At 47.1% G+C, this 24,769-nt stretch overlaps 4 protein-coding genes across 5 annotated transcripts; 1 reads left to right on the top strand and 3 right to left on the bottom strand.

Moving 5' to 3' along the window:
• Nucleotides 1–7,302: 7,302 nt before the first annotated feature.
• LOC124670793 (flavonol 3-O-glucosyltransferase UGT89B1-like) lies at nt 7,303–8,819 on the bottom strand. The gene has a single exon (XM_047207269.1). It carries the CDS (start codon nt 8,707–8,709, stop codon nt 7,321–7,323), a length of 1,389 nt encoding a protein of 462 aa, XP_047063225.1. The 5' UTR covers nt 8,710–8,819; the 3' UTR covers nt 7,303–7,320.
• A 112-nt stretch (nt 8,820–8,931) lies between these two features.
• LOC124670794 (protein COFACTOR ASSEMBLY OF COMPLEX C SUBUNIT B CCB4, chloroplastic-like) lies at nt 8,932–14,264 on the top strand. 2 transcript variants are annotated; one of them, XR_006992656.1, is made up of 9 exons: nt 8,932–9,093; nt 9,176–9,357; nt 9,465–9,564; nt 9,647–9,720; nt 9,973–10,154; nt 10,224–10,294; nt 10,529–10,612; nt 10,791–10,935; nt 13,588–14,264. XR_006992656.1 is itself a non-coding variant. In XM_047207270.1 (8 exons), exons 1-8 carry the CDS (start codon nt 8,983–8,985, stop codon nt 10,842–10,844), a joined length of 858 nt encoding a protein of 285 aa, XP_047063226.1. In that variant the 5' UTR covers nt 8,933–8,982; the 3' UTR covers nt 10,845–11,240. The 2 variants fall into 2 exon arrangements, 1 of the variants encoding a protein (XP_047063226.1); XM_047207270.1 differs by lacking the exon at nt 13,588–14,264 and having other exon boundaries at nt 8,933–9,093; nt 10,791–11,240.
• On the bottom strand, nt 11,548–16,856 carry LOC124670988 (leucine-rich repeat receptor protein kinase HPCA1-like). Its single transcript, XM_047207442.1, has 19 exons — nt 16,763–16,856; nt 16,522–16,645; nt 16,350–16,421; nt 16,077–16,151; nt 15,910–15,981; nt 15,647–15,808; nt 15,478–15,549; nt 15,295–15,366; nt 14,802–14,870; nt 14,636–14,704; nt 14,470–14,544; nt 14,303–14,374; nt 14,103–14,237; nt 13,523–14,004; nt 13,282–13,440; nt 12,995–13,134; nt 12,660–12,879; nt 12,298–12,530; nt 11,548–12,210 (listed from the first exon to the last, which is right to left on the bottom strand). The coding sequence occupies exons 1-19, from the start codon at nt 16,854–16,856 to the stop codon at nt 11,716–11,718; spliced, it is 2,892 nt and encodes a 963-aa protein (XP_047063398.1). The 3' UTR covers nt 11,548–11,715.
• A 990-nt stretch (nt 16,857–17,846) lies between these two features.
• Nucleotides 17,847–21,078, bottom strand: LOC124677131 (small RNA degrading nuclease 1-like). Its single transcript, XM_047213129.1, has 12 exons — nt 20,981–21,078; nt 20,710–20,889; nt 20,501–20,590; nt 20,305–20,373; nt 19,870–20,010; nt 19,680–19,796; nt 19,535–19,604; nt 19,300–19,400; nt 18,876–19,010; nt 18,690–18,797; nt 18,506–18,610; nt 17,847–18,388 (listed from the first exon to the last, which is right to left on the bottom strand). Exons 1-12 carry the CDS (start codon nt 21,011–21,013, stop codon nt 18,146–18,148), a joined length of 1,392 nt encoding a protein of 463 aa, XP_047069085.1. The 5' UTR covers nt 21,014–21,078; the 3' UTR covers nt 17,847–18,145.
• Nucleotides 21,079–24,769: the final 3,691 nt, after the last annotated feature.

Here is a 24,769-nt window from a genome sequence, read left to right as displayed (position 1 = left end):
GCCAGTTTTTCTGCCAAGATAGTTAAATTTAGTTAAAATCATGACAAGAAAGGAGTGACAAGGCAAGGGTAAAGAGAAGCAGAAAGACATTACCTTCAGCTTTGCTAGCATAATCGCGGTACCCAACGAATTGGGCACCGAAGCGGATGAATTCCTTAATCAAAGGCTATTAAAAGAAAGATAGAGAAAGAAAGCGTCGGTAGGGGAAAAAGTGCGATAGCACAAAATCAAATGAAGCAAACAGAGAAAACATCGACAGCATCAGAAAGCATTTGAGGACTTACATCATCCAAAAGAGGAGTCGAGGAGCTACCCAATTGCAAGGTAGGCTCCGTGATTGTTTCAACCCTTGCCCTTTTTGGAGAAGGGACAAGAGGGCTTGCAGGAGGAGTAGGTGCGTCGGTGTTTTGTTGAGGAGGCGAAGATTCTTCTCCTTCAACTGGCACTTCAGAAACAACTAGAGTATGCGACGTACTCGTTCGAGCAGTCGCATCAATAGCTAGTATTTCTTCCTCGTCACCACTATAATTAAATTGCGGAAGTATAAGAAGCAAGATAGACAAAAACTTTCAAGAATTAAAACAGCGAGAGCCAAGGAGTAACTTACGAACTGACGAGGGCGTCAAGGTATGGATCGAAAGCTGCCTTCCGACGTGAAGGAGCAGCTTCTTCGGCTTTGGAGGTGCCGGAATCTTCGACGTCTGTCCTCTTCCTTTTGTTCTTTGGAGAAACAGCAGGAGGAGGAGACTGTGCCGATGCGGTAGCTTCAGAGGCAGCCTCCTTTTCAGAGGATCCCGCGGATTTTCGAGAATCTGCAGGTTCATTCTCAAAGGAAGGAGCATCTTGGTTGTCATCAGTGACAACAGCTCGTTCTTCGACTTCTCCACCCTCAGGAAGGGGGGGAAGAGATACAAGGCTTGGATGGTTCTATAAAGAAAAAATATAATAAGCAAAGGGAGATGTAAATAAAGGAGTTATGCAAGGGATGTCAAACAAAAATAAAGAGTCGACAAAAGTTACCTTGGGAAGCGCATTGGCGGCGCTGTATGGTTTTACTCGACAAGAAGATGGGACAGGATCTTTTTTGCTGAGGGAGGAAATTTTCCGGACAAGTTTTTCTAAGTCCTTGACCGGTAAATCCACCGACAGGCGGTCCACATCATTGTCGCCGACATATTTCCAGAGGGTATTTTTGCGAGCCTGCAGAGGCTGCACTCTGATTCTAAGGAAATATGCCGTGATCCGGATACCCGAGCAGTTCTTTGCCGCGGGTGTTTTGCAGCTCGCGGATGCGGGTCATCAATGCCTCCGTCGCCGTTTTTCTTCGTCGGTAGCCTCTGCATCCCGAGAGCGGCGGCGGTAGATTTTCTCGGCACCATCAAAAGGAGGGATGTTGTCTTCAGCACACCCATGGTTCTCCTCGTGAATGTACAACCATTTTTTGCGCCACCCTTGAACTGAGTCAGGGAATTTGACATCGAAGTAATCGACATCAGGGCGAACGCAGATAACAACGCCGCCTATGTTATAGGCGACATTGGGAGAGCCATTACGGCGGCAGAAAAAGATACGCTTCCACAACGCCCAGTTAGGCTGGACGCCGAGGAAGGACTCGCAAAGGATAATGAAGATGGAAATGTGGAGGATAGAGTTGGGTGTGAGGTGATGAAGCTGCAATCCATAAACAAAAAGCAACCCCCGAAGAAAAGGGTGAATGGGGGCAGAAAGGTCGCGGATGAGATGATCGACGAAACTAACCCGATACTCCATTGGAGGGGTTGGGTAGCTCTCTTCGCTGGGGAAGCACATCGCCTTTGGCTTCTTGCTGATCCCTAGTTTCTTCAGGAGGTTGATGTCTTGGGTAGAGATTTTGGATCTCTCCCACTCAGCGCTCCCCAGATCTGCGGAAGCCATCGTTGATTCCGGCGTGCTGTGCCTGGTCAGTCTGCGCGGTGGCATCAACAATGGCGCAGGAGTGCAGCTCGAGAGAAGTTGAGCTCAGGGAACTGTGGGGCGCAAGAGGAGATTTTTGCAAGCGGAGAACAGGGGAGCGGCGCGAGCGAAAGTGCTGGAGGAAGAAGAAGGGGACCTTAAATAGAGGTGCGGCGAAGCGACGTACCGTTGGATGGAAAAAGTGTGCGGCAGATGATGTACACGTGGAACAGGGGTAAAAAACTAATTTCACCCTGGGGGAGTTACAGTACGTGCGCCAGGAAAAGCGGAGGACGTGTGTCCCCCACTTGCACGACGTGTCAACGTGGTAAAGATTTGGGCCCATGAGACAGAGGGAGAGAAGTTCTCGCGTTTTCCCGATACAGTAATCGTGGCTATCGTCAGCAATGATGTCACCTTGACAAGAGAAAATTTCGGCTACGAAGGTTTGTAAGAATGGCGACAGCAGAAGATTGTTGATTATTTCGAGAGCCTTTGATCAAATACAAGTTTTTGCCCAAATGCTCGGGGGCTACTTTGAAAAAAATGAAAAGTTCGAGAAAGACAAAATAGAAATGGTGTGAGCCTATGATCAAATACAAAATATTTGTTCATAGCCTCGGGGGCTACTCCCATCGGGAGCGCTGTTCGCGCACCCGAGAGATTTGAAAATTTCGGGAGAGAAAGAAAATATAGCGGCATAAAGTGTGGAGCCTAAACCCAAGCACAAGTCCTTGGCTGTAGCCTCGGGGGCTACTCCCATCGGGAACGCTGTTCGCGTGCCCGATGAAATTATAAAAAAGAAAGATAGAAGGACAAGAGAGTATATTTCGAGTTAAAGTAACTCTACATATACTCCCATCGGGAGAGCAATATAAGTCATCCGTTGACTCAATAAAATGTGCCATTCCAACAGCCGAATAAGCACTCGACAATATATTCTCAGAACGCCAAAGTTGCGAACAATTTCTGAATGCCGCAAAACTTTGCGAAGGTAAGACCCCAGATCCGTTCTAAGTGGCGTGGCGCCGTCTCTGACGTTGGTTTGCTACTTCTATCCGTATCAACAGATACGAAGAAAAATCCTAACGGACGCGTTAGGTACCCGATAAATGTGACTGGGACTCGACAGAATGGTAAGACCTTAAGCGGCACCTGTCGAAGTTTACACCAGTATCCCGAGATCATGTCCGGGGACGTGATCTTGAAGTAGGTTTTTGCGGATTGCCACTAGAGCAGTTAACTAGTACCTGATCCGTCAGATGAACTAGCCCCAACTACCATTATCCCTATACAATATAGAAATTCATATTAAGAAATATAGAGAAGTTTAAAGTTGTCGAGTAAATATAAACAGTGGAGATTTTCCCTGACTCTACGATTCAAGCAAAATCTCGGGGGCTACTGACATAGGCATCCCCAATGGGCCTGGCCGAAGATAGTACCCGGGGTTCATCGAAGGCCCACGACTCGAAGAATAAGAAGAATCGGAAGCCCAAGTTGATATTAAGGAAAGTTAGAATTGTATTAGGAGAGAACACTTGTAATATTACGGGAGGAGTTGGAAACCTTCCCGGACTCTGTAACTTGTACAATACGAATCCCTCGGCTCCACCCCCTATATAAGGAGGAGTCGAGGGACAAAGAAAGCATCGAATCATTGTCTCACAAACCCTAGTTTTAACATCGTCGAGTACTTTTCGGCTGAAACCTTCGAGATCTACTTGCCCTCTACATCCAACGAAACCCTAGTCTACTACTTGTAGGCATTGACAAGTTAATACCTTGTCAGCAGTGGCGTGATAACAGTGGCGCACCACTAGTGCGCCACTGATGGCAAAAACAGGTGCGCCACTGATTGCCTGTTTTCTAGTAGTGACCCATGGTCTCTTTCAGCTGTTGGCGACAATGTATGGGAGTATTTGGGCTTAAATAAATCGAAATCTCTCCCTATTCACACATTTTTCCGAACATTGCTCATAAATCCTAGGAATCTCATTTAATCTGCTTGCACTTTGTTCAATAGCCTTCATAAAAATTAGACTGTCATCCGCAAAAAGCAGGTGATTAATCTAAGGTGATTGCCAGTAAAGTTCTCACCAAAAAAATCAGCAAGGTCGTAAAACCCTCTGCACATCAAAGAAACAAAAATGGAGACACCGGATCGCTCTGCCTCAGCCCTCTTGTAGGTGTAAAGTAAGGAAACATCTCTCCATTAGCAAAAACAGTGAATCGAACATATGTCACACACTTCTTAATCAATCGAACAAAATTTGCACTAAACCCAAGCATAACATAATTGCTTGGAGGTAGTGCCACTCGACTTGATCATAGGCTTTCATCATATATGTCGAGTTTCACCGCAGTCACGAAGTTCTTCCCCTTCTTCCTCTTCCTTATTGCACGTACACTTTCATATGCAATCAACACGTTATCAGTAACCAAGCGTACAGGAATAAAAGTACTTTGTTCTTCTCCGATAATTTTCCCCAAAAGAAACTCGAGCTCTATTTGCAATGCATTTAGAAGCAATCTTGTGTAGAACCGAGCATAGAGAGATGGGTCTATACTGAGAAATACGCAGTGGATGTCGTACCTTAGGGATCAGTGTAATGGAAGTGTCATTAAACCCTGTTGGTAGCTCTCCTCCATTTAAGAAATCCAGCAGAACCGGCACAATACTTCATGCAAAAGACTATAGTGTCGCTGTAAAACCCCCCACCGTGAAACCGTCCACCCTAGGCGCCTTTGAGAGCACCATTTGAAACAAAGAAACCTTTACGTCCTCACGAGTATATTCCCTGTCAAAGGCTTCATTCATTAGAGTAGTAACTCGGGTCGGTACGAGATCCAGTAACTCCTCCATTAGGCCGGCCCTGAGACAAATACAAGTTATGGTAAAAACCCTGTATCTCCTCACAATTCTCTTCCTAAGTACCGCATTTGGTGCCATCTGCACGTTCAAGGTTCTCGATCTTGTTTATGCGCTTCCTTTGGGCCGCTTGAGAATGGAAGTATGCAGTGCTACGATCACCTTCATGTAACCATTGCACCCATGACCTCTGCTTCATCCAGATCTCCTCTTGATCGACGGAGCGTCTCGTGCAATTGTTTAACAATTTCCTTTTCCTCATCAGTTGGTCCTCTAGCCACCGAAAGACCACGTAAACAATCAAGCTTTTGACGAAGCTTCCTCCCCTTATGTGCCAAAGAGCCAAACTCTTTCGCTCCCCCATGAACTCAAATTGGTTTGCATAATATTCAAAGTCTAGATCACACCGTCAAGACCATCTCTGCATGCAACTTTGTGCCATTTGTCCATACATTTTTTGTCATAATCAACATCAGTTTGCCAGACATTTTCATATTGAAACTGACTGCCGCCCCGTCCTCTTTCCTTAGCCATATTGCCACATAATTTAACCAATACAAAATGGTGGCCAGACTCCGTCGTAACAATATGCCAAACAAATGTATGCTCGAACCTATTGAGAAACTCATTGTTACCAAAGGCTCGATCCAGCCTCGCTTTCACATTAAGTCTTCCATTTTGACCACTGTCCCATGTATACTCCACTCCCGACCAATCCCGGTCAGTGAAGGTACATTCTACCACTTCACAAAATTCTCGCATCTGCCACTCCGGCCTCGGTGCCCTGGAGAAGTGCTCTAAAGCATATAAAGTCTCGTTAAAATCTCCCACGCATAGCCAAGCTGAGTGCTCAATCGCAAAGAGTGTATGTAGAAATCTCCAGCTGTGGTGTCTGTCATGTGCTCTCGGAGCTCCATAGAACCCTGTGAATCTCCAACCGAGATTGTCTTCCCCTCCCTCCTCACCATAGCATCTATATGGCAGGAACTGAAATTGTTCACCTCGACATGCATTTGTGCTGTCAAAAATAGAGCAATACCGTCGCTAAGACCCACGCTGGAGACACCATAGCATCCAGCGAAGTCAACATAGTTTTTCAAAATTTCAATTCTCTCCTTTGAAATTTTATTCTCCATCACATACAAGAGGCTAGGACCTTCTTGCCTCACCACATTGCGAAGCTCTCGAACGGCCGACTGGTTCCCAAGCCACCGACCATTCCAACTCAACCCCCTCACCACATTGAGAAGCTCTCGAATTTGTCGGTGTCGGTTTCTTCTTCTTGGGGTCGCGCTCATCCGACCCTCCTTCCACTCCCCTCCCAAACCAGAGCTTAGATGATCCTCTTCTCCATCGCATGATGTTGGTGAGTTAGTTAATAAGAGAGGTGTTTCCACCCTTCTGGACACCTGATTCGGCACCCCTTCTTTCCGCTTTGTTTGAAAATTCTTATTCAACGGTGACGTTACCTCAACCCCCTTGCCACCATTGGTGCTAGAACCTCGAGTCTCTGCCTTGTTATTTGGTGTATAGCTTTGGGCTCCATTCGAGGCCTCACCATGTGACGATCTCCTGCGTTCATCTGGTGCCCTTAGGCTTTTCCCAAACAGAAGAGCACCATTGTTGTCCCTCCTACCTGGTGTGGTGCACACCAGATCACCATGACCAAATCGGCCACATGAAAAACAGAAGTATGGTACATTTTCATATAGAATGTCATAGGAATCCGTACACTTCCTCCTAGACGAATCAATCAGCACCCATCGCATCGGCGGATCAGCAATGTTCACCATGACCCTCACCCTCAAAAAACCACCCACATGATCAAATTGGGCACTCTTGACCGAACTCTTGCCCATAATGACAGCCGATCAAACCGCAGCTCTAACGGCTTCATACACTCTTCAAATTCAGGGGGATCACCATATCTATGCTCACCTGCCATGGTGAACCCTCCGAGACTCTCTCTCTCTCTCTCTCTCTCTCTCTATCCCTTTGCGTTGCAAATTCCGCAATGAACACGTTTGGCCCAACTGATCTGAAGATCAGGCCCTTAGGGTTTCCCCATGCTGGTCGTAGCGCGCTCGCGATCGTTTGGATGTGAAAAACGCCACGATGCAGCACCTTCCCCGCCAGCAACCACTTCTGCCCCTTCCTCCCGATCATCTAGGACCGATGGAGTCGCTTCCGCCTCAGAGATGTCTAGCTTTTCCAGTTGTTCTTCCAATCTTGCCCTAGCCGCCTGCTGCGACTGAGCATCATCCTCCTTCGCCTTCCCCCGCTCCGGCTCCATGTCGAGCTCCCTTCCTTCAGGCGCGCCGCCGGTGAGATTGGATGGCCGCCGCCAAAAACGGCACGAAACCATAGTCGCCTCATGTACTACTCTATTCTCATGAGGCATTGAGGTCTAATCTCTTCCCTAGGATACAAACATCTGAAATCGTACTGTATTTGTTTCCCTCCTTAAAAACAAGTGTACTGTATGTAGGATACAAATGTTGAAGAGGCACCTGGACTCAAAGCTTGTGAATCCATTCCACCAGCAGCTCCAAATCCTCGCGCGAGCTCCCTCCTCCCTTCGTCGCGCCGGCCGCTTCCGCCGCGAGCTCCTTGGCGCGGGCCCGCGCGCCGGTCCCTCCCTCCCCGACCGCGTCGGCAAGCACGGCCGCGAGCTCGCCGCCGTCCGGGACCACGCCGATCCCGCCGGCGCACGCGCGCACCGCGACGCGTGTCTCGTCCACCAGCAGCCGCGCGTTCACGAACTGGTCGGCCGCCATCGGCCACGCCAGCATGGGCACGCCCGCCGCCACCGCCTCCAGCGCCGAGTTCCAGCCGCAGTGCGTCATGAACCACCCCACCGCCGCGTGCCGCAGGATCGCCACCTGCGGCGCCCACCCGCGCACCACCAGCCCGCGCCTCGCCGCCGCCGCGCGCGCCTCGAACCCTTCCGGGAGTACCAAACTGCCGCCGCCGCCCACGGCCCACAAGAACGGGACGGCGCTCCGCTCCAGCGCGTCGGCCAGCGCGGCCGCGACCGCCGGGGTCAGCACGGCCTGGCTCCCGAAGCAGACGTATACGACCGCGCCGTCCGAGAACCCGTCCAGCCACGCGCCGAGACCGCCGCCGAGCTCGCCGGAGGTGTCCGTCTCCGGCGCCAGCGGGCCCACCGCCCACACGCGCTTGAACCCGAGGTCCTCGAGCGGCGAGTCCAGGTACCTCCCCTCCAGCGCACGCAGGGTGTTCGACACGAACCCCCAGCTCTCCAGGTTCCAGAGGAAGTTCCGCCTCACCGCCTCGCCGACCTGCGCATCCATGCGGCCTTCGACGTAGCTCCTGTACGTGCCGGAAATCTCCCTCCACTGGTACGCCAGCTCGCCGGGGATCGAGGGGAAGGTGACGCTGTACCCGTCATCCGCGTCCGGTGGCCGCTTGACCGACCGCCGGAAGAGCGAGTGCGGGACGGCGGTGCCGAGCACGCCCGAGGGCGAGAAGACGAGCCTCGGGACGCCGAGCTCGGCCGCGAGGGGCTGCGTCCACCCGCAGAAGAAGTCCGACAGGACGGCGGCCACTGGGTGGCTCGACCTGGCCCACGCGAGGATGGGGTGCCGGAGCGCGGCGAGCGCGTGGATGAAGATGGCGAAGTAGGAGGGCGGGCAGTTCTTGGCGTTCTCCAGGCCTGCCGGGAGGGAAGGGTGGGCCGGGAACGGGAGGACGAGGGGCTGCACGGTGGCCGGGTGGGCGGCGACGAGAGGGGACAGGAGCGGGGCGTTGGCCGGCGTGGTGACCACCGTGAGGCGGATGCCGCGCGCCGCGAGCAGGGCGGCCAGGTCGAGCAGCGGCAGCGCGTGGCCCTGCGCCGGGAAGGGGACGACGAGGACGTGCGGCATGGACCGCGGCTTCTCCATGGAGCTGGCTGGGCCTTGCCGGAGATCGGAATCGGGAATGGATCGTGGTGCATTGACGGAGCGGGGTTGTTGGCTAGGTAGCCATCGAATCTTGCCGCCGCACGTGTGTCCTTAGCCAGAGAATCCAAGAACCGAACGTAATGACTGGCTGCAGCCGTCCCACGTGCCGGCGGCGTCTCCTCACCGTCGTCCTCTCCTCCCGTCCAGTGAGCTCTAGTGAATAACCACACCAGTTACCCACCGTACTAACCTGAGCAAAACCTTCTGAGCGGCATGGAGCTGAGCCTGCTGAGCAGCCGTACCTTCGCTCCAGTCTCCTCCCCATGCCACTTCCGTCGGCCTCCCTCCAGAGCGTTCTTCCCGCCGCAGCCTCCTCCGCCAAGCGTGAGCGCCTCCCTACCTCCATCTCCCCTCTGCTCCTCTTGCACTTGCATTTGATCAACGCTGTCTCGCTTCTTATCTGCAGCAAGAGGACAGGGGGTGCAGCAGCAGGGCAATGCGGACGCGGCAGGAGTGGGTGGGGGACTGGGTCCGGAGCAACGACACGCTCGTCCGGGGCCTTCCCATTTTCATCGGCGGCGTCTCGCTGCTCGCCGTCCTCCTCAACCGCGCCGTTTCCGGCATCGCTGCCGTCTCTGACGCTTCCAGGTCTCCCTGCCCTGCACTCACAAGCGCCACAGTCTTGCCATACTGTGCTTTGTTTCCTCTTCTCCTCAAATTGCTCATTTTGGTCTTTCGTTTGTTTCTTCAAACAGTTCGCAGTCGAGGGCTGACATACTGACTCTTGCGCTCTCGGTAACTGACATTCTCGCCGGCCTTGTTTGGTTGTCCATCAGGCCGAAATCCATTTCTCCGGTGAGAAAACTCAACACTATTATCATCTGCCATATCTTCTTAATTAGTACAGCAGTTTGTTTATGCTTAGAAATGATATTAGGTGCTACCTCGAGGCGTCGATTGCAAACGAGTAGATCCGGATGTATCAACCTCTGCTCTTCATGAACTACTTTGGTAATTCTTCTACTCATGGACAACTTTGGTAATGCTTCTACTAACTAATGCACATTATCTGTCCTCATTGCATAATAATAAACTAGATTTTCTGCACTGAAGTTGATGCTTTCAGTATAATGGGACTTAATTAGAAACTGACTGAACAATCTCACCAAGCTCTTTGTATCCAAAATTTCCATGTTCTATACTTGATTCATATTAAAGAATTCATGTTGTGAAGCTAGATACCACTTATTTTCTTATAAACAGGACATGGGATTCCTTGATGGCTGCAACTTGTTGCAAATCATTGGTTGTTGTGTATGGAGGTAATTGCATTCTTCAAATTGGGGTTGCTGCTAGCTCTCCAGAAGATGGGAAAGCAGTTAGTGTGGATGCACAAAAGTTCATCCAAGGTTCCCTTTACACCAGTGCCAGTGAATCCAAGAAACGTGAGTGTCTCTTGTTCTTTATAAGTTTTCATGTTAGTTTTCAGAAATTTCATTGTGGTCGTCTTGCAGAATCCTATCTAGCAAATCTTGCTTTATATCCTGGAAGGACCGAGTTGCCGTTTCTGCCAGCTAACACACAGGTGCTAGTTCGTTTCATTTTACACAAGTCATTCTAGGTCAGCATGCATTCAAACACTTTTAACATCGTTTCTCACAATTTTAAGAGTAGGGAATGTGAAGGCATTCATCCCTTTTGTTTTTGGTAGCCGACATAAAATGCCATATCTAGAGATGCTTGAATTCCGAAAAATGTTAATCAATTGGTTATCGGAAAGTTCGAATGCAAAGCTGCTAACTCCTTTTCTGCTCTACAGGCTCTAATACTGCAGCCAATTGGTGATAAAGGAATTGCAGTCATTGGTGGCGACACTATAAGGGGCTTTACTAATCTTGATCAGGTATATAACGTTTCTTCGAATTTCATCTTGTCTTTCGTGCAATAAAAAAGAGTATGAGCTCATTTAATATGTTTTGTAGTTCCAATCTGTAAAATACTAGTACAAGATAAAGAGCAGCACGCCTAAGACACTGAACTTGATTGATAGTTACTCATCATCAGGTGATTCTTCCTCGCAGGCATGGATTGCAATGATTGCAGATAAGTTGGATGCTACATTGTCGAAATCATAAAAGGGCACCACTCATTGGATATGAAGGTATACCTATGGAAGCTGAAACCGGAGTCCACGGAACGTGTACACCTAAACATTACAGAGCCAAGGTATTTGTAAACATGAGTGATTTGATGGGGTCTGGGTAAGTTTCACACACAGTATATGATCATAATATGCCGAACGGCTAACAATCCCATATTTTAGCAGTTTCTCAAATGAATTGTAAATGAAGTTGCTCTGCGTAGATGTAATGAGAAAAGGTCAGATGCGGGAGGCACCATTTCTAGGTGACAATTAAGTGGGCAAATAGAAGTGATGTAAAATAGCAATTATAGTGCATATCAAATATAAATGCAGTTCGGAGAGCTCCTGTATTTTACAAGAAAATAGAAACATTGTAACATTAACGATATAGATCTAAAGAAACAAAAAATTCTTTCATACACCCGCCACAAGGAAAAATAATTCCGTAATCAAGAATCCTCTGCTTTTCTTTTCTCTGGGATGTTAGAATCCTCTGCTTCTCGCTATGTCGAAGATATGGAGCATCTCTAAAGATGGCATACCAGAGTAGTTAGGTCTACCAGGACCGAGTGTTGGATCACCACCAAAATACTAATGCCCAGCTAACATGTTAGCGCTGTGGATACTTAACAGCTCGGTGACACAATGAAGCTTTACATATAGAAGTGGTACTTTGACAGGTGCAACACTTTCTTTGAGGTGGGACATTTGCAAATGGAAATTCCCTGCCCAAGAATCCATTATATACTACGTAAGATACAACACATCAACACATACAAAATTAACATACAATTCATTATCGCGTGGTCAAATGTGAAGAAGAAAAAAGTCGAAGCAACTCCAAATGAATGTACAATCTCGATCTATTTGGGCTTGACCTCGAGGTAGGGCATGTACTCCGACACGCCGTCGCCGCCAGTGGTGATCTCCACGTCGCTGTAGAGGTGCGTGGGTGTGCCCCTGCCTGCGCCGTCGAATTCGGTGTCGGACGATTTGGCCAAGTTGGGCCCGTCCATGTCGGGCTCCTTGAGCAGCATGTCCTCCACTTCCTTCACCACGGTGCCCATGGACGGCCGGGCCACCGCCGACTCGTCCACGCACTGCATGGCCAGCTGCACGTAGCGCCTAAACCCAGCGGTCCGCGCGGCGCCCCAAATCGCTGGGTCGACGATGGCATGCAGGCCGTAGTAGTCGCGGTCAGCGGGATCGAGGACCTGCCTCACCTCCCGCACGATGTACTTCCCCTTCTCGATCGGCTGCCTCCCGCTCACCATCTCCAGCATCACCACCCCGAAGCTGTACACGTCGCTCTTCTCCGACAACTGCTGTGTCATGTAGTACTCCGGATCCAAGTAACCCTACCAAATGCACATGCATGATCAGATTAACGAAGATCTAGCAACTGATCGAGGTGAAAAAATGTTGTAGTGGTTGTGATTTGTTACCATTGTTCCTTTGACTTGGGTGGAGACGTGGCCTTCCTCGCTGTCAGCGAGGAGCTTGGAGAGGCCGAAGTCGGCGACCTTGGCCTTGAGGTTCTCGTCGAGGAGGATGTTAGTGGATTTGATGTCCCGGTGGATGATCGGAGGGTCGGCGAGCTCGTGTAGGTATGCCAGGCCCCTCGCCGAGCCGAGAGTGATCCTCAGCCTCTTATTCCAATCAAGGTAAGAACCTCTCCCTGCAAACGTACAGTTCAATCAATTTTAGCGCAAGCGAAATGGTAAAGAGTTAAGAGAAAGTTATGATGATGCCAGTTGGAGAATTGGGGTGGTCCTGGATCCAGAATTCATCCAGATGTAGTACTTACCAACAAGGTTCTCTCGCAGCGTCCCACCGGCGACAAACTCGTACACCAACATCTGCTCCCCTTGCTCGAAGCAGAAACCGATCAGGCTCACCAGGTTGCTGTGGTGAACACGGGACAGCAGCTCGATCTCGTTCTTGAACTCCGCCGCACCTTGCATCGACCCGGACTGCGCCCGCTTTATCGCCACCCACATTCCATCTACCAGTCTTCCCTTGTACACCTATAGGTTCGATGCATTGCAGTGAGTGATCCAGTGTTAATTGTGTTTTAGTAACAGTTTGTGCAGTGCTGGCCATATGTAAGGAAGATGAGCTGATGCAGTTTTCAGCTGTTACCTTTCCATAGCCTCCTGCACCTATCTCATAGCTATCCGAGAAATTCTCGGTGCAGCTTTTCATCTCCTCGAAGGTGAAGAACCTCACTCCTTTCAGCTGTGGAGCTTTTCCACTTTCTTTTGGCATAGTGCCCCACCTAGCTGGAATTTTAGACCAATGGTCAGATCAGTTTCAGCCTTCATTATGCAGTCATGGTTGCTTTTAGATGTTCAGCATCACGGATTGTTTAATGGTAATGCCAATGTCATAGCAGAAACTGCAATGCAAGCTTGTATATTTATGCTTACCAAAAGGGTTGGTTTGTACTTTTAGTTTCTGGTTCCTTCTCTTCTGTCGGAAAGCAAATAATCCCGTCAGGATGAGGGCAATCACAAGAAGCCCACCGGCCGCTGCTGCGATTCCAGCTATAGCACCTGTACTGAACTTTGATTTATTGCCACCAGCAACTGGCATACAGTGTCATAATAGTTAGTTCCACACTGCCATGCTACTTCAAATCTTCAATGCAAATGGGGCAAATTCACATACCTAAAAAGGGGATATATTTATCTGCAATGAAGATATAAGGCCCGAACTTTTCCGGTTGCTTGTAGGTATGGTTGCTGAGAAGAAACCCGATGATGATCAGTTCAGAATGGTTGAAGCTTGTCCTGGATGAAGGGAACAGCTCCACTTGAACTTGGAGGTAGCTGTCGCTGTTAAAGTGGACATCGGACAACTCAACTGCACCGGCACGCAGGTTCAACTGTGTCCAGAGGCTCATCTCCAATTGCTGAAACATAACGCTGTCCGACGAGTCCTTGAAAAGCGCAGCTCTGAAGATCATCTTGCCACTGTATGCAAAGGCGCAGCCACAATTCACAGGGTTCTGATTCTGATCACTAGGGCACCTAGTTGTCAAGGCACATTTGTCCATGCTAGTTCTGTATGCTATCACGTTTGGTTGCTGGACGCTGCAAAATGGGCCACCGGACAAAGATTCATCGAAACACGCCGGATTGTTGAGAAGCCTGTACACAGATTTGAGGAAGGGGAAAAGCGATGTCAGTGATGAATGGAGAACAAATTTTATAACTAAGCATTCTGTGATGAGTTTGTATGATCTTACACCAGTGCCTTTTTGTAGTTTGGAGTGACATTGGCAGAAAGTATGCTGTTTGTATTGAGATCAACAGATTGCAGCCGTTGGCTGATGTTGCCTGACATATCAAGTGTCCCGCTGAGCTGGTTTTTGTTCAGTACACTGCATAAAAAGGATGATTACTTTTTTTTTCCCTCTCGGATGAGCATAGTTTACTAGAAACTTACACTTCTTGCAGTTGGGGCAATGTGAATAGTGCCTTAGGAACCTCGCCAGTGAGTTTTCCAGAAGATATCGATCTGAATGATAACAACAATATCATGATTAGTATGGAATTATTGAAAGTTTGAAACGAGTTGTTCATTTAGAGAGTCAACCGTTTTAGATAACTCACAGTGAAGTAAGACTTGTTAGAGTTGTGAACCAGTTTGGGGCTACTGAAGCATTAAATGTGTTGTTGCTCAAATCCCTGGTTATGAGACCATCGACTAGTCAACCTTTATCCAGTTAATTTTATCAATGAACAATTCGGTATGGAAGCATTGTAGTTAAGTTCTTACACAACATTTAACATGTTCATGCTGCTGAGATCTGGCAGTGATCCAGTTAGCTGGTTGCTTGCCAAGTTCCTGCATAAGATGGCATTATCAGACATAGGTATACCTCGAGCACGTCATTGTAGAAGATCTTATCTTGACTGTCCTTATAAGATCATAGGAAACTTACAACTCATTTAGATTTACCAAGTTGGTCAAGTTAGGAACTGGTCCCACTAACTTGTTCCTATCCAATCGACTGTCGAAGATGAAAAATGGGTCAGATTATGCTAAAACATTTATGAGAAAAGGTAAGTTTCATTGATCTGAAAAACAATGGGCTGATCTCTCTATCAAGAGGTGGTGGGACTTCATGATGGGTGGCGGAACTACAAAGCGCAAAGCCATCGCCTCCCTCGCCTTGCTTGTCACATGGGAAATTTGGAACCAACAGAATGCGAGATTTTTTCGCAACAAGCATGCTCCACACTTAGTCATCCTTAACAACATTAAGAGGGAAGCCCGGTTGTAGGTTCTAGCCGGTGCGAAGCGTTTAGGGGAACTATTGCCGGGAGAGTAATCCTTTTGTTGGTTTTGTTGTAAGGACTATCTTGTCCAAAACACTTCTTAATTAATAGAATGAGGCAAAGTTTTTGCCTCCGTTTAAAAAAAAAGATACTTACATAACTGTGAGAGAGCTAATGGTTCCAACCTCAGATGGAATTGGCCCTGAAAATTGATTGGCATCAAACAATCTGCCAGAGATGAAGAGAGAATTAGATCTGAAAAAAGATGAAGGAAGCATTTTGCAGGATATATTTATCCATGTGAAGCATAATTAAGCTGGAAACTTGGCCAACCCTTACATGTGTAGGAGAGACATATTAGAGTTGAAGAGGCCTGTAAGCGGTCCGGATAGCTGGTTCTTGCTGAAATGGCTGTGCACCAATCACAGTTTAGAAAGATGAAAAATTGGAACGGATGATCTTGCTTAATCTGTTCAAGACAAGACATAGTATCAGACACCAAACTTACAAGTGTTGTGTGCGGGTAAGCATGTCAAGGCCCGGTGCCGTTCCTGTTGAGATAGGAAGAGATCCTGTTAGCTTATTATCTGCCAGGTCTAGCCAGTAGAGGTTTGAGAGTAGGCCAAGCGAAGCTGGTATTGTGCCCGTAAACTGGTTTGAATTCAGCGCACTGCAGAAGAAGTTGCACAAAATAGTTACTAGTTAAAGTTGCTCTGTCCAACCAAAAGAAATTAGAAGAGAAGTTGCAATAAATTCGAGCTAGCTACTAACAGGAAAGACATCTTCAGCAGGTTGCCCAGTTCTTTGGGAATGCCTCCGTTGAAACTGCAACCAGCCACGATCCTGGAAAAGCACATCGCCAGCAATTCAGGAAAGTCGTTTCTGGTGATTGCGTTAGGGGAGGTAGGGTTGGCAGCAATGAGCGTTGCGTCTCTTACAGTGTTGTGAGCTGAACAAGGTTCCCGATCGAAGCAGGCAACGGACCAGTCAGGCCAGTGTTGTAGGAAAAATCCCTGTGAATGCAAAATGCATAATGTGTCATAAGCCACCAGGTTTGTTTCTTGTTCACATCTAACAAGATTCTGTTCACAGCCAGCGATCGATGCAAAAAGCGGTCCGACTAGTTCAATCGATAGCCTGGAATTCCGACTAATATCATGTTCAATGAACCACGGTAGGTAGGGCGAGGCAATGCGACGACGATGACTTACAGGAAGACGAGCTGGCTGAGCTGTCCGATGCTGTCGCTCATTGTGCCCTGCAGGTTGACGCTGGCTACCCTCCTGCGAAAACCAAATGCCATTTGCATGACGGTGAATGATACTTGGCGGCTGAAAAATGTAGCTGCGGCGTTGTGGAGACAATTGTTTTGTTTCTACTCACAGCGAGGTGATCCTCCCGTTGCTGCACATGATCCCGTCCCAGCTACCGTCGCATGGGTCGCCGGACGACGTCCATGTCGACGGGTAGTTGGTCCACTGGCTCATCAGAGACCTTAGCGCCGAGGCTGCCCAACAAAAATTGCATACAAAGAAGGTTGAAAGGCTGGGGAGAGATGAACGGACCACACAGATAGGAGTGGTAGAATGAACAATGGTTTTGGACGGTCATCAGACTGTCTGACCATCTTGGGAGTTGGTGTCGCAGAGCCCCGCCGGCACGCTGCTCGCCACCAGCAGCAGGAGCAGCAGCGCCCGCCGCCGCGTTGCACCTTTCATTCTATCTGAAGGCACGTCGGAGCAAGCAGAGCACCGTCGCTGTTTGTATTTGTCCCCAACCGAGCGAGCTTTCCCTCTCGGGAGAGATTTCCTGTTTCTAAAATACGGACAGCATACTGAATAATAATGAAAGAAGACGCCGATGCGCTGAGTACAATGTCAAACCCCTCCAACAGAAACTCTTCTCGTCTCTATCGCAAAAGTCGTAAGGCGAAACTAGCCGACGTGTGTGTTCACATACGGGTGAGTATATGTATATACGTATTTGTGAGCCTTTACGTCTATATTGTGTTTCCAAAAAAAAAAAAATACTCAGCGCACGTGTACGCAGCCGCTTACGTGCCCATGTACGGCCTGGTGTACCCAGCTGCTTCTTCCCCAGCGCAGGGAAGAGGTCAAACCGAACATGCGCTAGGAAATGAAAGATGGAGACGACTGCCAGTGCAGGCTCAGAACTATACAATTGCATAGTGTATGCTTAAAGCTCATATTCAAATTCCCCTATGGGCGACTACTGCTGGTGGCAGTTAGCCATCGCCGGGTCAGACACCCAGTTACAGCTCGGCTCCGCTTGCACGATTTGCTCATTGCCATCGTGTTAATAACCCTTTTTCTCTTCTTATTTTCTATCTACTCCCTCTCTCCATCATGACCCTGCATTTTGATTTTGGGTTTTGCCAAAGTCAAGTTTCAAAAAAATTCACCATATACATACATGAAAACATATCAACATCTATAATTTTTTTGTTAGAACCTTCATACTTGGCTAGACTGCTAAAATTTTAGTTTGACCAAACCCAGAATGCAGGGTAATTATGGACATAGGAAGTACTATGCACTGGCAATGCCAGCCTGCCATGGATGCTGTGGAACGTGGATATGCAAGTTGCACAAGACGATACTACATAACAAGTTAACAATTCCAATCCTTCAGAGAACACAGCAATCTCACACGGCCCAAAGAAATCCCAATGATACCAAACCCTTGCCACTTACAGTTACAGCTCAGCGTACATTCGAGTTTTAAGTTACAGAGGAGACAACGTTAGTTAGCAAACCTCACCATTTTCGTGATCCTTGGTTAGCTATCAAGCACCTTCATGCCCTTCTCGAGAGCAGCATCTAGAGTTCAGACATAGAGCAACAAAAGAAAATGTTTCACTGAGTCATGACAAAACTGTGAGGACGCATCCGTGTTTCCGCAGTACCTGCTCTCAAGATCCTTCACCAACAGAACTCATCCAATGGCTCGGCATCCATTTGTAACATCCTACCTCCCCTCAAGTTCTTCACTCAACCACTGGTGTCTTGGCTTTCTTCCCGTGCTTCTTGCTAGTTCTTTGCCTTTTTTGCTTGTCCCCATCGACATCTTCTCTCTTTTGCTCCACGTTGTCAGTAGGCTCTGGCCTCTTCTTCGAAACATCAGTGTTGTTGGGCCGGGAACCGTATACCATCTTCCGAACAAAGAAGCTCGCGACATCGCCATTGTCACGCTTCAGGAGCACAGATTTTTGCAGCCGCCCACTAGTGTCCTGCATGTTTCAGCAAAGTATTAGAATACGGAGGGTTATTCATGTACTATTCAGCGATTTATACTAGTAAGCACAGCTAGAGTACAGAAAGGAACCAAACCATGCACTAAGGCATACCTTGGTCTCTTGGCCATCTAGTTCATCAAACGCTTTATCTGCCTCATCTATGTCCTTGAACAAAATACATGTAGAATAAAAGTCTCCTCGAATCCTTGCATCAATCTGTTGAGAAGGAAAGAGTATACATCAGCAATCAATGCATATAAGTTTATTGGACAAGCAATGAAAGCTCTCACAAAACCTTCTCCTCAATGCTGGGATTCCCGGATAAAATTTTAAGCAGCTCTTGAGAAGGAAGATAGACTGGAATTCTATGAGCAAGCAACTTCATCTGATCAGATTCAGGTACCTAAGATACAGAAACAAATAAGTCAGGTGGCAACTTGAATTACACTGGTGGGATTAAGAATAGCGTTTTGACTATTACACTATTTTCTGCAATCTCAATGGGATCATTAAATCCATTCTTGAGCTTTGCTGTAACTAGATTCATCGCAGCTTCTGCATCCTTCAAGCAATCATGTGGTTTCCCTTCTTCTCGAAGAGTGTACCCACAAACAGACTAGAAGCACAAGAAATGATCAAACAAATTAGTTCAAAGTTTAGAACCATGGGATTCAATTAACAAAGAGAAGGGTCTGCCAGCTCCAAAAGAGAGAAAATTAAACCAAAAGTACGAACTAGCTTACAGTCCTGCGTAGCTATGTGACTGTAAGAAACAATACTCTACAAAGTAGGGGAAAGGTGGGAATATGCCGAAAGTCATTTTGTATCATTATTTGTTTTAGAAGCAAAATATTGCTCATTGAGCAGAAAAAAAACACTGGTGTATGGTGCTCCAGTGATCATACCTTGCAAAGGCTGTTTAAAGAAGCTAATGCAGTAGTAGGTAAATTTGCATACTGGAAGATGTATGCCGTATCAATGACTCGACTGTAGTCAAACTTCAGAACTGAAAGCAAAGAAAGGAACATTAGGAACTAGAGTTAAATGCTGCCGAATTACAAATAGACAAGCCCAACAAGCACAATACAAGCATTCAGTAGCCACATCAAGACAATTATACATGATCTAATCACACCTTACCATATAAATCTCTATATAAGCTATGGCCAACCAAAATCTTTCCTTTGGCCAAGAGTTTCTTCAATGATTTCTACAGAAGGAAAGGGCAAATATAACACCGGATGGGTAATTAATAATACACAAGAAGTTTGTAAAAACAAAGTACCTGAACATCAACTAATGAGAATTTGACTCCTTCTAAATCCTTCTTAGATACACCAGTGATGTTTGTCCTATAGTCCGCAACAGCTTTCAAGGGATTTACAAGTTCATCCAACTTCACCTGGGAAAAAAAGATCTTAGAGACATTGGATAAACAAATCGAATCAACTTTATTTAGCAAAATAATATGTTACCTCCAATTTTCTGTCAACAACACATACTCGGACAACAGCTTCGGTACCATCGTTGCAAAGGACCATCTCACAATCAATTGCCAACATGGCTCCAGAGTTCATACTACTGGCGAGTTTTCCTATCCGCACTATTTTCCACCCCTGCCAACAGGCAATGCCGTCCAAGATATCAATACTTCATTGAAGTTACTAAGGTACCACAGGGAGATGAGGCTATACAAGTTGATCTTGATCTTTACAATTTACAGTAGAGATATTTTATTCAGTTTTGCATGAAGAATCCTACGCCAATGGACAAGTACAAATGTGACCTAAACATAACAATCATGGAAATTATTCTGGCTGGACAATCTAATGTTAACCGGAAAACGTTCAAGGAACACAAAATGCTGGGCCATCATTTGTGAACAAACAAAAGTACAGTAAAGCTTTTACCTCTTGGTAAGATGGGAAGTAGTAATTTTTCCTGTACTCGGTGTGTTCAGTCGTCAGTTGGACAAGCTTCTGCATTTTGCACAATATGCATCAATACAACTGTCCACTAAATGATGCTTAATATCCTTGGAAAAATAGAAAATACAGCAACCCAGTTGTTCACAGTAGCCCTTGATGAAGGCAAACATTGCATTACCTGCTCGGGAGAAATCTTGCCAGAGAACTCATTCATGTACTGCTCGATCGCTCTTCGCTCTGTGTGACGCCTTACCAGTTTGCTGAAGTACTATAACCAAAAGTAAAGCCCCGAAAATTGTCAGCACAATGGTCCGGATGCTCAAAACCGAAGTGCACATGCAGTGAAACATAGACAGTTGGCTAGCTCAGAACCGAGATATTCAGTACCTTCTGGAAATCCTTGGAGAAGGTTACAAGGAAGGCGAGCAGCACGTCCTTGGTCCGCTTCTTGGGGTCGCTGACGGAGACGCCGTACTTCTTGTCGTTGAGAGCCAGGAAATCCTTCCATCCCCCCTCGGCGCCCTTCAGCCCGTTCTTCTGCGTGAACCTCACGATCTCAACAAGCACCTGGCGAGAACAAAAGAAGCACAAAGGTTACTCGCAATCAATGGTAGGCCTTTCGGGCAGGCTCAAGCTCGTTGACGGTTTTGCTTTTTACCTCCTTCTCGGCGCCGGCGAGCCGCTCGCCCATCAGAGGACCGCGGAGGAAACAAGGGGCAGAGGTGGTGGTGATTAGCTCCTCCTTGAACGCTCTTCTCTTGTGCGGCGGCGAAGGGTAGCTCTGCGGCGCGGCGGTCTGGCGCTCGTGTGGAGTCGGCGGCGGCGGTCGGGCAGTGCGCGGCAGAGGAAGACCGGAAGATGGCCAGAAAAACGTTATTTGCTGCTATTAGGGCTACTGGCGGGTTAGCCCAGTTTGTCGAGGATGTTTTGGGCTGAATTTCTGGGACAGATAGGAATAATATGCACTCTGCATGGCCCATATTAATGTCATAATATAGGCTTTATCTTTATAAGCCTGCATGCCTTTGTTGTGTTGTCTAGGCCCATTAAGTGAAAAGCCTAGTTGGCCCAGGGAAAGGAGATTGGGCCTTTTTAACGAAACATAAACTCTTCCATGAAAAAAAACCAAAATCAAATATCTCTGCAAAATCAGAACTTTTCAAATCTGGAGGAGCAACATCGAACGAAGACGACCCACCCGCCAGGGACTCTGTTCTTCACGGTTTCCTCCATCTCAGGTGGGCCTACTTGGCACTGGAGGCTTGGGACATGGATCAACACTCATGGTGCACTTCGACTTCCATCTTTTGGAGACGAGGTATCGATAGTGGAAGTGGCATCACAAGGTGTCATGATCATGCCCTTATATCCCCAGCATGGCATATATCTATCGTGCCCGGCAGCGGAGAGCATGTGGTGTTAGTCATGTATATCAACGGTTAACTATCTTGTGGATTTGTTGTCAGTGACTGTGGTTGTTTTGTATTTTGTGGCATGGTCTTCTTTCCTAGCGGTTTCATATCTAGCCTACCTCACCTTGTTTGAGAAAAAAATCTTTGATGTTTTTGTTGTCTTCTTCCCTGGCGGTATGAGAACGACGCAACAATTCCATAGCCAGACATGCAAGTGCTGCAACATTTAAAATCATCTGATGTTACTTTCCCTTGTGTAGATTCAATTTTGTTTTCCACGGTTGAATCTTGAAGATAATATGCCATACAAAAGGTGAAAGTAGAGGTGATAACTGCAAATGAATTTGGTTTTACTATTCTTTTACCATAGCTCTTTATTGTTGGTATTGATGTGAGATTATTTGATGTGGTGCGGGTGTTTGGCTCATCAACATAGCCTGACCATTCGCTCCCAAATCTGAACTTTTCAGGAAAAAAAACAACTGAGAAACCTGAAGTATCTCAAATAAATATGTCTCGTCTAGAATTTTTTTTGAGAAACACAGTTCAAACGTAGACGCTCACATACACACGCATACACCCATCTCTATGAACGCGCACACACACACCCTACCCCTATGAGCACCTCCGGAAGACTGAACCGGCGAATTGGATCTTGAAATTGACGAAGTCACCACAGGTGCCTTGTTGTCGATGGGAACGTCGCCTCCCACTGAATGAATATTTCGCATTTATGAGACACACAGATGTCAAACATGAGGTTCGAACTCTGGTGGGCTCGGGGTACAACCAACCTTCCAACCACCCCAGTGGAACGATAGAGACTCCATTTCACTTAGGTTGATTTAATTTAGGCCGGAGGCAGAGCACTATGTTTCCGTAAGGAAAAACTATGGTGAAAATCAGTTTATGAAAGAGCCTAATGCAAAAAAAATACATGTTGGGTCTTTGAAACAGTTTAAATCATTTCGATAGTAATCTGTTTGATCTGTTTTACCGAGAAGGTCTTGTACTTCTTCTATCCCAAATCACTTGTCGCAGATTTATTTAGACGTGTTCTAGTGTATAGATAAATGCAAATCTAGTTAAGTATGCGACATAGAGATTCAGGACAGCGGGGAGTACGTTTATTCCACAAGTTACATCCCCTGGAAAGAATGTGAGCCGTACGCGTGTCCTATAGAAGAAGACATATAGAGAGAGAGGCGTGTTAGTGCAATGAAGTGCTGATCTAGTGCAAATTGAGTTCCGATATGCTTAGTCATGTCTCTCCCGTGACGCGTTTTCACATCTAAAACCCAATCGGACCGACGACTCACACGGTTCCAGATAGGCCGGAACGGACGAGGCAGGTTGCAGGAAGGGCAGGGCATTGAGCTGTATCCCAAATCTCGTTCACGGTCATCAACGACTCTGAGGTCATATTCATGATCAGAACGCATTACACGCATACTCGGAATGGTGCATAGCATCAAGCCCATGAGTTCTTCTGCTACACATGTACGTGCGCGCGCCATTCTGAATTCCGAATGCGGTCTGCGTTGACACTGTCACGGCACACACCAAATTGACATTTAGTAGTAGGAGTACTTACTTACTGGTGTGCAGATTAGGAGGTCGATCGAAATGTGATGGATGGCACCGGCGTGGCAGCATCGCCATGACGAGGCCAGTCTGAAGCCAATCCTGCATGCATCCATATCCTGCAGGCTGCAGCTATGACCTCGCAGAAGCCAAGTGCACGTAGAGAAACTCTGAAGAATGTTATCTCCAGATTACCCTTATCTCCTGCGCCCTCATTGGTCAATGGATGAGCTAGCATGCTTGGCGGCAGCCAAATGACCGGCAAGCAAACATTTCAGTAGTAAACAAAAGGATGCAAGAAAATGATTGTAAACAAAAGGATGCTAGCTACAGCAGTTCTGAACGTCATTTAAACAAGCATGTTACTGCAATATCATAGCTTGATCGTCAGTAGTTTCTCAACTTAGCTTGACCGTCTATAGTTTCTCAACTTAGCTTGAGCGTCAATAGTTTCATGGCATTACTTTGACCTTAGTGACGAGGTCATAGTCATAGATATTGTTTATTTGGCTTCTAATAAATTTGTAAAGTATGTTTGTCATGGTGCACCATTTCTCTACTGAGTACAGAGTATCTGCTATCAGCCATAATCAATCCATGTTTCTTCATAAAAAAGTATAAGTGATTTGGAACTGCAGTTTTTTGTTTGCCATGTTTAGTTCTCATTGTCACTGTTCTAGGGAAGTGTCCTATTTACTCTGCCTTGCCTCGTACTTTTGTTATATTTTTGTGTTCCTAAAACAGAATTGCAGAAGAATTACAACTCTATGTCCCCATTTTAGTTAATATATGCCTAATTTTTTATCTCTTAATTTGTTTCTGGCTAACATCCACTGGGGAATAAGAAACTACACCCATTCTCTGGGATGCTAGCCATCGGCTTCGGCTGGACGCTTCTTCCACCAGAAGTGACACAGTGCAATGCAAGAAGTGAGCAGTATGCCTCCAATGAATGCAATTGCAACAATCATTCTACTGCTAAGCTTGTTACCACCTGTAAAAAATGTATAGGATATTTAGGTTGTGTTTGATAGGAAAGTATTTTTAAACTATTCTAATGAAGATGTTGGGAGCTTCTGATGTTGGAGTGTTGGGATTATAATGAAGAAGAAGCGCAACGCCGGAGCGGAAGATGTGGCGCGTCCGGCGAGCTTCTGTTGTTGGAGAGTTGGGATTACAATGAAGAAGAAGCGCAACACCCGAACGGAAGATGCAGCGCGTCCTGAGTGCTCGGCAGATAGAGGAGGTGGGTTCATGCATGGGCGTGTTTGGATCCTCGCAAACCCATTTTTCGCATCCACTGAGGAAAAAAAAACTTTAGATTGTATTGGGCTGTCCCGAACACCGTATTAGGCGGCGCTGCACCAAAACTGCCTTTGTAGGCATAGCTAGACGCGGTTATATGTCCGACGCGTTTTTTACATATGGCTTTAGGGGTTGCTTTAGGGCCT

This window comes from Lolium rigidum, chromosome 7 (genome assembly GCF_022539505.1).
Source record: "Lolium rigidum isolate FL_2022 chromosome 7, APGP_CSIRO_Lrig_0.1, whole genome shotgun sequence".
Taxonomy (NCBI): Eukaryota; Viridiplantae; Streptophyta; class Magnoliopsida; order Poales; family Poaceae; genus Lolium; species Lolium rigidum.
This window is presented reverse-complemented; position numbering and strand designations above follow the sequence as displayed.